At 25.5% G+C, this 12,443-nt stretch overlaps 2 protein-coding genes across 2 annotated transcripts; both read right to left on the reverse strand.

Moving 5' to 3' along the window:
• Positions 1-6,086: 6,086 nt before the first annotated feature.
• LOC105363402 (protein mab-21) lies at positions 6,087-7,833 on the reverse strand. Its single transcript, XM_011501079.1, has one exon. The coding sequence runs from the start codon at positions 7,684-7,686 to the stop codon at positions 6,589-6,591; it is 1,098 nt and encodes a 365-aa protein (XP_011499381.1). The 5' UTR covers positions 7,687-7,833; the 3' UTR covers positions 6,087-6,588.
• Positions 7,834-10,777: 2,944 nt separating this feature from the next.
• Positions 10,778-11,939, reverse strand: LOC105363403 (protein mab-21-like). Its single transcript, XM_011501080.1, has one exon. The coding sequence runs from the start codon at positions 11,908-11,910 to the stop codon at positions 10,813-10,815; it is 1,098 nt and encodes a 365-aa protein (XP_011499382.1). The 5' UTR covers positions 11,911-11,939; the 3' UTR covers positions 10,778-10,812.
• Positions 11,940-12,443: the final 504 nt, after the last annotated feature.

Genomic DNA, 12,443 nt, shown 5'->3' on the forward strand with positions numbered 1-12,443 from the left:
GCCCTCTGAAAGAACAGAAGAGAGGAAAAAAGACAACAGAACGAAGTAGAGAGGAAAGGAAAGAAAAAAGGGGGAAACAAGATCCGCGTGCACTCGCTCAGATGCTCGCATCGCGTTACCCGAGAATCGAGATGCGAGTTAAGTGCGCGAGCGTATTTCGCTGCAAAAGTTCGACGATGCTTCTTTCTTTCTCTCCACTTTTTGTTTTTTTCCGCATATAAAACTTGGATGTAGGACCAAATAGGCCAATAAAGTTTAAAAACACAGACAATTTTCATAAAAGACTTAGATTATTCTCAGTTAGATTTGAGATATAAAGAATTTTGGGGTCTGAAAACTGTCAAATTATATCTCTTATGAAATTTATTTATATTTAGCGTTATTTATAATATTGTTATTGTTTATTCATTCAATTTTCATTGAAATTCATTTTCATTTCATTCATGTTCACAAATTTATATTTACTGATTTTAAATTGTAATTATTACACAGTAACAAATACTCGATTCAAATTTCAACATCTTCCTGAAAATATTTTGCCATTTTTCTGGAAGATTAATATCTTTTTTTTGTATATTTAGAATGACTATAATAATATTTAAAAAAACAAAAATTTTAATTTTAATGATTTTTTTAATCACTTATTGTTAGTATTAAAAAAAACTTAAATCTATCATTGAAAATATCTGTAATGTGAATATAAGATAAATTGAAAAATTATGTATAATATATCAATAATACAGTTATTTTTCCATATATATATATATATGATTTTTGTAATTTAGTTATTTAGTTTAAAAAAGAATTTTTCATTGATGTAATGACTATTTTATAAATTTAGTGCATCATATTCATAGTTCAATAAAAAATAATAAGAAAATTTGATTTACAATTAATGTTGATTTATGCGTTATTACTAACTAATTTCTATATCTCTATAAATAGACACAAATTGGCTATAAAATATACGATAAACAAAAATATTAAATATTTATTTTAATTGATGATACAAATGAATATTAAAGAATCTGAATAATGCTCATATAAGCAATAATATATATACAAAATGTACTGTATAAAAGAATATAATTAATTATTACAAAAATAAAATAGAAAATTCATTTCAATATAGAAAATGTTAGAAAGAATGAAAATTAAATTTGGAAGAATTTTTCAATTTATTGTAGAACGAATATACCCTCATCCATATGGAATTGATTTATTTGAATGGAATTTAATTATTAATTACATAAAAAAATCAAGATGAAGGCATTAGGATTTAAATTTAAATATTTGAAAAATATATTGGATTTGTCATAATATTATAGAGGTAATACTTTATCAACAAGTTATTAGCAAGTTAACCAATTTTTTTTACATAATCATATATATTATTATTATATAACATTTTCTTGAGAGCTTATTATTCTCTTATAAGTCATTAATTTTCACTTAATAGGAATATAATTGTAAATTGAATTTCAGTAAGTATGCAATTATAAATTAACTTACTATAAGATAATTGTGTACTAACCTAAGATATGTATTTTTAAATCATAATATTTATATTCATTCTAAGTATATCTGTTATAAACTAAACTGCTTAATTAAAGTGATTAATTTTGATAGTTCAATCCGTTTAATTAATTTATAAACAAAATTGCTTCTATATTCAATACATTTTCTAATTTAACATCGGAACGTAAGTGTTGTATTTGTATATTAAATTAAGTAAGTAAATAAATGTAAAAAACTCTTAAAATTTTAACTTTTAATTATAAAAAACATATTATAAACATATAATAATAGTCTTTGTATTTTACGAAAAAATTATCTTGCTTAAGATATACAGTATTCCAAACAAAAATTCAAATTTGAAATCCAGACAGTATGTAAGATATTTTAAGTAACAAATTTAACCATTAATAACATCATATGAATAGAAGTATAATATGTATATCTTTCATACTAATTAATTCATTGTAGTATAAAAATAAGAAATAAATGTAAAGTACAATAAGTTCATACTGTTCATCGTCGATTTTCAATAATATATTATAGCACAGTTTAATGGTTTAGTTCTTTGTATTGTAATACATTTTTATATTTTTATTGAAAAATTAATATTATTTTATTTGGTATATTTTATTACAATTAAAAAAAATTTTAAATTTCAGAAAATATAATTTTATAAATTTCAAAAAAACATAGCGCAATTTGAATTATCAAAAACATCTTTCTTTATAATTTTTATTTTATTTATTCTATTATTTATTTTAACATCTGTTTAGTAAATCAATGAATCGTAACAACCTGATGAAATGATATGTTTGAAGAAATTATGACTTTGATGATCTATTATGAATTTGAATTATTGTTTGATTTATTCTTTAATTGTATTTTTTATATTTTGCTATTTCATTTTATTATTTTTTATGCAAGTTTCTGAGTAACATGTTGGTCCCGATTGTGAGCATGCAATTCTATAGTTGTCTGTAGTCACTGTCCCTACAACCATAAACATCGCGGCTTTATCTGAGCGAGTTTTATTAGCGTCTTTCTATGCCAGGATCTCGTGAATAAGATCTCAAGGAGATCACCATTTAAGTATAAAGATTCTCGCGACTATCACTCAAAAAGTGAATTTTTTCAATAAATTTGCGTTTCTCTTTTCATCTGGTTATTTGTGTAGAGCATTACTAATTATTTACAATCTTTAGTACTTTTTTGTGTTAATTAATTTAAATTAATAAATTTTCTCAAAATTACTTTAAAATATTGATTTTAATATAATAAATATTTATAATATATAAAAGCCTTCAACCAATATATAATATCACTAATCACATTGTATTATTAGTAAAAACTATAATATATAACATAAACTAATCTTTACTATTCAAGAAAATGTATGAAATTCATAGGTATATATTTCATAGGATTATTATTAAATTAAGTAATCGTGATTTTTACAACGGGATGCTTTATAGATTATATATTTCACAAATAAACTATAAAAATGTAGTGAATCTTTAAATTATAGTATAAATGAACTTTTTTTATTTTAGAGAAAAAAATTTTCAATTTATTTATAATTTTTTCAATTACTTAAAATTTTATTTAAATCATAATTGCTATCCCACTTAAAAGTTAAAACTGAAAAACACAAATAATAAAGTAAAGTCTATATTTATTAATAAACAATGCATATTAATATATGTATATTATATGTATATACATCAAAATTATCTGAATAAAATTTATTTTGATATTTTTTTATTAAATACTTATACTTTTGATTATGTATATTTACATAATCGTAATGGTATACATTTACATGACTTCGTATATACATATACATGAAATCTATATACATATGAAATCGTATATATTAACATATAATATTATATAATACTATTTATGTTTAATTAATCGTATAATTATTAGTATACAATCAATTTTTTAATATTTCACATATTTATATATTAAATTTGTTTATATTAGTAATTTGAATTAATTATGGTTCAATTTTCCATATTAGTTATTACAGTAATAAATCATATCATATCATTATGTAATATTCATATTGGTAAATATATTTCTTTCCTCCTATTTACAATTCTTTATTTTAGTTTATATTTTTCATTTGTATTTTTATTTCTTTTTTTTTCTTTTTGATTTGTCTTTAATATTAGAAACTATTCAATAATTCACAGTAAAATCCACACTATTACCTAGGAAAATTTTTCATAACAAATTTCAATAATAAGTTCACGACCATTTTCTCTCTTTCTATGGGTTTATTTTTGTCCTCTCATTTTTCATTATTTTATGTTATTAAATGGAAAGACTTATTTGTACTAAGATAATTATAATATGTAAAAAATACAAGAAAAAAAAAGAACTGGAAATAATGAACACTAATACTATTATACTATGTAAACACAAATTATTTCTTTGAATATCTATATAATTTTCATATAGTTATATTTTATTATTAATATTTGAACGACTTATATTTAAAATATATATTGAATTAATGATGTGTACTAGAATATGTTTTTTAAAAATCATAAGGAAAATATAAAGAACAATATTGGTTTATTAAAATATAAATATAATTAATTGCTTCAAACATATATATATATACCACTTATATGTTATATTTTTCTAGTTACAAAATATTCTTATATTAAAATTAAGTGTTCAATGAATTACAATTAGGAATAATTGCTAAGATTAATTTTTACGATTATTTGTTATTAATATTTATTAATAGTTATTCTACATGTAAATTGAGTTTGTATCAAAGTGAAAATAATTATTTAACGACTTACTTAGAATATTTATGATATGAAATTTATAAATTTAACATGCTTAAATTAATACTTAACTATTATTTCTATTATTACTTTTGTAATTTAAATATATTAGTTAGATTTTTATATCTTATCCCATCTTTTAAGAATTCTGAATAAAATTTTCATATTTTGTACTCAAAATTTGTCTGAATTAGTAATACAATCAAGTAAATAATAGATATAAAGTCAAAGTTTTATATCAATTCAATTTAAATGCTTTGTTTATTAACCATTATTTAAATATGTACATCCAGCAATGTTTTTGTGTTTATGTAATTATAAAATATATACATCTGTATAAATTATTGCTTTATATAAATATTTCATGTAGTTGATTAGTAAGAGTAATAAAAAGTAGTATCTATATATTTGCCATTTCTGTTAGATATATATATATTTTGCATTTTTATTACTCAACATTTTTATTTTTATTATTTTGTTACTTTTGACAAAAATAAGTAATTTAAGTTTGCAAATTGTGATAAAATTTCAATATAGTTTTTGATAAAAAAAATTAAATTAACATTTACCAACCATGTTTTTAATACAAATAATTTTTTACCATATACTTAATTTTTATATATAAAATTGAGAATGTTAAGAAATCGATAAAATATAGTATTAAAAAATAAACAGTACATATTCATAAATTCGATATTTAATAATATAAATTAGTTTAGCTTTTATCGTGACAATGCATTGCAGATGATTGCATTGTAAGCAAAATCTTTTCTTTATTATAATTTTATTAAATTGAAGAAATCTAGAATACTTCAATAATAATTTTATTAAAATAGTAGTGTACATAGAATTTTGAATTATAGTTAATTCTAAATTTAATTTTCCAAAAAAAAAAAAAAAACAAAATATTACTCGATCATAATTATTAGAATATATTTTATCATACAAAAGTATTTAAAACTTCAGTAAATATCATTATTAATTTATTAAAAACACTTTATTTTTTAGTATAATATACTACTCATAAAAAATGTTTGTTATAACTGAAATTTTGTATATGTAGAATAATTTTTGTATTAATTTAAATTTTTAATGTTTTAATTTCTTGTTTAGTTTAGGAATTATTTAACATTTCATATAAAAAATTTGTTTCTATAATATACAATTAAATTTTTCCAATTTTATTGTACAATTTTCTTTATATTATATACACACATTCAAATACTTCCATTACGATAGTAAGAAATACACATTTATTAATTTATAAATTATTATAAATACATATTAGTTGATCGATCGTATGATAAAAACTGGATATAAACAAAAAATATTGTTGAAATTTATGGACTGCATAACAATAGAACTGGTTTCAAGAATAGAAAAATTTAGATTCTGAGATCAATTTTGGGATTTAATAAAATTTAACACAATATATCTCATATAAATATCATTATATTTTTGAAATTACAAGTCAATAAATAAGTTTTTTTAATTATATATACAAAGCGAAATAGAAAGTATGTGAATATTTCTAAGCAGATATAATATTTTCAATACAATGTTAGACAAAATATTATATTTTTGTACAATTGTTCAAACCTTAGTATAGCATTGAAAATAAATTATAAAGGTTATGTATTGCAATAATAAAGCTATTTGGCAGTGGTATTTTATAGCAATTTAAAATATATATTTCAATGTCTGAAAAATTTTTAATTTATAGTCCACCGTCGCTCAATATATTTTACCAAGCAAAGTATTTTATATAATTATTTAACACAATTTCCAAAAAAATGAATATTCATAAATTCTATTTATTGAATATGCTTTCATTTTCACTCATGTTATTGATTTCTACCACTTCAATTCTTTTAATACACATTGTTTTATAAAATTTTCTATTTAAAATTATACTAATAACAACGGAAACTTTTTTCTTACGATTTCTTCTTTCAAGGTTGATTTGAAATTCGTAACATAGCTTCCAAATTAAAATGGTTCACATAAAAAAAATTAATGAAACGTACACAACAACAAACAATTCACTTAGGTTGTATATAATAGCACATTTGAAAAGAACATTTATGGCACTATACTAGAATAAAACGCGTGTTTATATATACATACATACTTACATACATATATACACACATATATGCGTGTGTCTATGTGTGTTTGCGTGTGTGTATGTATAATTTTTATGCATATCTTTGTAAGACGCGCACAAAGCATCACAGAATCAAAATTCTATCAAAAATTTTTGTAACTACAATTTCTCTAGCGCAGCACTATTCGTTAGCATTTCTCGTGTCAATCTCCAGACTTGTTTTGCAGCATTTTCTAAGCCACTTGGAGATTTTCCTTTGAATAAATCCAGATTAGGTAGAAAATAATGGGGACACCTTCTGCATTGCAAACAAGAGATAAGTTGCAGGAAGATGCCATTGATACGATCGGCTAAACAGATGTCGTCCCATTCGGCCTCATGAGGATGTTTCTCACACTCGTACAAAAGCAAGGTTTTCATGTGATAGCTGGTAACTGGATTCCCAGGTAGATCGAGATGTCGATCTCTAAGTGTCTTTAATATACTTAGACATCGTCTTCTGCTTGCACCTTGTAATAGTCTATTCTCTGCATCCCAGAACGAGAGCGCCCAAGCATCACCCTCCATAGCTGATTGTTTGCCCTGTAACCCAATACACTCTTTTGATAACATATCAAAACCCTCTGTTTTAACTTCAGCTACGAGGTTCGGATGAGGCCAAGGTATGTGTGGAATTGGCCAATGCGCTGCAGATCTTGGCCATAATCCTTGACACTTAAATGCCGGTGTTAGTTGCACCACATATCGTTCACGAATCCTTAGTTTAACTTCTGTCGTATCAGCAATCATCTTCACTGAATCTCTATAGGCACACTTATCACAAGCTTGAGCCACTAACGTTTGAAACCGAGAACGAATCTTACGGGCTGATAAATATCCCGAAGCCGTGATGAATTCGACCCAAAGGGACATCGACCTTTTACGACCATCGCTCAACTTAAGAACGGCGCAGCCCGGCAGGGTTCCATCGTCCACGAAGTTCAATACACCCATCTGATTTAGATAGATAACAATTTCAAATTCTGTAGGTGAGATCACGTCAAGACCATCGAATCTGCCATTGTAATCGGTGAGCGAGGGTATGAATCGAGGTTCTTGTACTTCCACCTCTTTCAGAACATCTTGAACTACGCGACAAACCTCCTGAATAGTTTTAGCAACTTGATTCTTACGAGACATTACACGCTCGCCAAAGTACTTATTAAGCTGATAAACCATTTTTGATTGGGCAGTCAGCATTTCCGCTGGAACCAACATCTCTGTGTCTGTCTTTTGTTAACCTTACCTTCTATTAGTTTGCGTATTAGCTAAATCTTCACCTCATGCTTACTTCTTGTATGTTGTTTTATTTATATCTTCAATTACATGATTATACAAAGAATTAATATAAAAAATACAATAAGATTCTTCCTCACTTCCAAAATTAAGTTTTTTTTCTATTGAAAGTCTTTTGCAAAAATAATGAACTTTCAGAAAAAATTAAAAATTTTCATTTTAATCGCGGTAGTATTTATTTTTCAATGACAAGATTCTATGGCGAGAAAGAACGAATTGAGTGGAAACACGATTTACTCCTGCTTGTTCTCTCGACTCTAGTGTGGAGCGCAAACTGCGCCAACATTTACCACTACTGCGTTGTATCTTTAGACAGCAGGTGATCTGCCGTTGGTACCGCCCCTTTCAAGTTCTGAACTATGCCGCGTGTCTTACTGGATTTGTCGACCAATCACACGAGTTGGAAGGGGGGAGCTTGGAACAAGCCGCACCCTTCGAATCCTCGCATCGATCCAGTGAAGTACCTTTCTACCCCGCTCTTATGCCACTAAGTGAGCAAAGTAGCGACTTTCCTAAAGATGGAAAGGGAACCTTACAATGAATTTTATTGTCAGTAGTAATAATAATAGTTGTGTGGTTGTCATTGATGTAATTGTAGCAGTAATTGAAATGGTAGTTGTGGCGATCGTAGTAATAGTTTGAGGAGTAGCAACGGCGGTGCTAGTTATAGAATCAGTTACAGAGGTGGCGATGATGGAGATACAGTAGCAGTAAAGTAATGTTAATAATAGTAGTAGTGGCGGATGTTTTCTATTGCTGTTATTCATAGATATTTTTATGAATTTAATTTTGTAAAATTATCTGCATATAAATATTAATTTCAATTCTCAAATAATACATGCAATTTTCAAATTAAAAAAAATATACATTAACATCTCTTTATGTAAATTTATTTAACACAATTTGTATTTAATATGATAGTTTTTGTATTATTTTCACTCTACACCTTTTGCCCATTTTTTAATCCGAAAGAAATCTTTTGTAATTTATATATATATATATATATATATATATATATATATATATATATATATAGCACAAGTTGGTAGTAAATTATTTAAAAACATAATTATTAAATAATGTTAGGTTATATGTAATATTGGAATTCGTAACAAATTTAATAAAATTTCGACAAAACAAGTCGAATAATAGTTAATTAAATATCTGTTAAACTTCAATTATTATAACAATGTATTTTATTTCATTTTGTAACATCTACTTTGTTCATTTTTAAATTTTCACTGGAATGAATTATACAGTTGTATATTGAAAAACTATTATTTTTGTAAATTTTTATGATAAAATATGAATTTTAAATATGATTAGTAGCTTCAAATAAATTATAATAAGTATTTAAAATTTAAAAATAATAGAAAAAGTATTACGAAGAAAAAAATAATTGATATATCAGTTTCATAATTTATACCTAATTAATTGTATTCATTTAAATGTAGATGAATAACTCATTTATATAAAGAAAATTTGTTTATGTTTATCAAATTATCATTAATTATACTTTTATACAATATCTTTATGTTATCATTCTCATAATCCTCATTGTAAACTAAATTACATAAATATTCTCGAAAAATTATAAATACTTATTTTTCGTAATCCCATCTTATGTAGTAAATTGCATTTCCTGCAATTACGAAATACAATAACAAGACCTACGAAATGTATATAAGTACAATATTTTAATACGTAAACTTTATAATACATTACATTTAACTATTGATCATTTTGGTTTTATACTTATTTTATGCATATATAAACAAAAAATATATGTTAATAAATAATCACTTTTTAGTACCCATAAAATATAACTAAATTTCATTGAATAATTCTCAATTTTTCTTGAAGATTTTGCTTACTCTTTATCTTAAATCAATTAGATAATTAAGTTTTAATTGATACATCCTTAATAAGTATAAAACAAAGTATTTTATTATTATTTATTTTATTATTTATTATATATTAATATATAATAAATATGAAAAAATATTATATAGTTAAAATAACAACATTGAATAAACTGTAGTGTACAATCTTTTAAATGAATAATACAGTACAGTTTAGACTTACTCTGGATGATTAACTATCTTAAAAATAATTTACAATGAGATACTGTATGTTCACATATAATTGTTTTGTTTTTTTTTATAGAAAAAATATTATGTAAACAAAAATTTTGTAGATAACTATTTAAAACATAGATTTGTGACTAATCAAATATTCAATTATAATATTTAATAAATGTGTTTATTTTTATATACAATATAAATCTTAATGAAGAATTTAATGACATATAAATATAAATATATAATTTAAATAAAAATATAACAACGCTATGTATTTAAAATAATTAATAAATCAAAATAAAGATGAGAAGGCATATCTTCTTAAATAAGAAATAATGCAAATTGATTTAATAATAACAAATATTTATAATATGTAAATAATATAATCATCACAACTTCTATTATGTAATTAACATGTATAAATGAATAACAATTAATATTATTTATTCATAATTCATAAATTAATTATAAAGAGTTCATTTCATAACGTTTATGAACAAAAATAAATAAATGACCTTTATAAAATTCAAGTAATATATTTTTACGAAATTATGACCTCAAGATTTTTACAACAAATTATTTTTTGTATAAATTTAATGAAACTGAAATTCATAAGAACATGCTATTTTCTATTATTTTTATTGTATGCTACTTTGAATTTGAAAAAATATATGAAATTATTTCATTGTATAATGTATTGCAAATAATTTTCTAAAATTTAAAACGAAAAAAAAAATATATCGCGATTTCATTTATTTAGATTTAGTATTTTATTTATAGTTTTGAGTATATTTTTTTAATTATCAGTATTTATTTTTTAATTTCGGCTTTTTCAGTTTTTAAAAATTATTTCGGGTAACTATAAAATATAATGAAAATCAATCTATTTTAATAATAAAAATTTTCATTTTAAACTTGAAAAGACGAACGATTCAAATTCAATTCAAATAATTCAAATCGTGTAATGCTAAAGTTTCTCAAGAGCTCGACTATTCATTAATAGCTCCCTTGTCAATCTCCATACTTCTTTAGCCGCATTTTCTAATCCATTGGATGATTTCCCTTTGAATAAATCTAAATTAGGTATGAAATAATGTGGACATCTCCGACACTGTAAGCACGAAATGAGCTGTAAGAATATCCCATTAATACGATCACCCAAACTCGAGTCGTCCCATTCCACCTCTAATGGATGTTTTTCACATTCATAGAGTAACAATGTTTTCATGTGATAACTGGTAACTGGATTGCCTGGCAAGTCAAGATGTCGATCCCTTAATGTCTTTAAAATACTCAGACATCGTCTACGACAGCCTCCTTGAAGCAGCCTCGTTTCTGCCTCCGTAAATGACAATACCCACGCATCTCCTTCCATAGCTGATTGTTTACCTTGCATCGCTATACTCTCTTTTGATAACAAATCAAAACCTTCGGTCTTTACTTCGGCTACGAGATTTGGATACGGCCAGGGTATTTGAGGAATTGGCCAATGTGCAGCCGATCTTGGCCAAACGCCTGTGCATTTAAAAGCTGGCGTAATTTGAACAACATAACGTTCACGAATCCTTAGCTTTACTTCTGACGTATCTACAATCATTTTCACTGAATCTCTATAGGGACACTTATCACAAGCTTGAGCCACTAACGTTTGAAACCGAGAACGAATCTTACGGGCTGATAAATATCCCGAAGCCGTGATGAATTCAACCCAAAGGGACATCGACCTTTTACGACCATCGCTCAACTTAAGAACGGCACAGCCTGGCAGGGTTCCATCATCGACAAAATTGAAAACACCCATTTGGTTAAGGTAAAGTACTACCTCGAATTCGCATGGCGAAATTACTTCGAGTCCTTCAAACCGTCCGTTGCACTCAGTTAAAGAGGATATAAATCGAGGCTCTTGAATCTCTACCTCTTTGAGGACGTCCTGCACCACTTTACAGACTTCACGAATTGTCTTATGAATTTGATTCATGCGTACCTGTACCTTTTCTCCGTAGTATTTATTTATTTGATACAGCATCTTTGATTGTGCCATTGCAGATGGAGGCACGAGTAACATGTTTTAATTAAAGCTTAAAAAACACGACTTTCCAAATTATAAAAATCTGGAAATGAACATTATTAAACATTTGCTTATGAATATCAAAATATTATATATATATATAGAAGCTAAATATTGTATTTATTATAATCATCGTAGTTCCAATTTTTCTTGGATAAATGATTGCACTATAAGCAAATGCAACGTGTATGTATGAGGTTGAAATGTGCAACATTCGTTCTTGTCGAAAGGGAAAATCAGACTTGCGCAAGGTATAGAACATACAGTCACGTACTCGGTGTTTTCTCCAGTCGTGTCGCGCCACGACAGAGTTCTGCTGAGTGTAAGCACTGAGAGACGACCGGGTACACCGCTGCTGTTTCAACGGCTGTTAACGCTCTCTCTGTGTGTGTGTGTGTGTGTGTGTGTGTGTGTCTCTCTCTCTCTCTCTCTCTCTCTCTCTTGCTCTCTATGCGGTTCTAGTACTTTGATCAAGATGCCAAGTCCCGCCTTACTGAGCTTGTATATTTAGATTCATCTGCGCTTGCGCA

This window comes from Ceratosolen solmsi, unplaced genomic scaffold (assembly GCF_000503995.2).
Source record: "Ceratosolen solmsi marchali unplaced genomic scaffold, CerSol_1.0 scaffold57, whole genome shotgun sequence".
In the NCBI taxonomy this organism is placed as follows: domain Eukaryota; kingdom Metazoa; phylum Arthropoda; class Insecta; order Hymenoptera; family Agaonidae; genus Ceratosolen; species Ceratosolen solmsi.

Bases quoted from the DNA above. Each gene is read 5' to 3' on its own strand.
- LOC105363402 (XM_011501079.1), bottom strand. From the start codon at position 7,686: ATGTTGGTTCCAGCGGAAATGCTGACTGCCCAATCAAAAATGGTTTAT.
- LOC105363403 (XM_011501080.1), bottom strand. From the start codon at position 11,910: ATGTTACTCGTGCCTCCATCTGCAATGGCACAATCAAAGATGCTGTAT.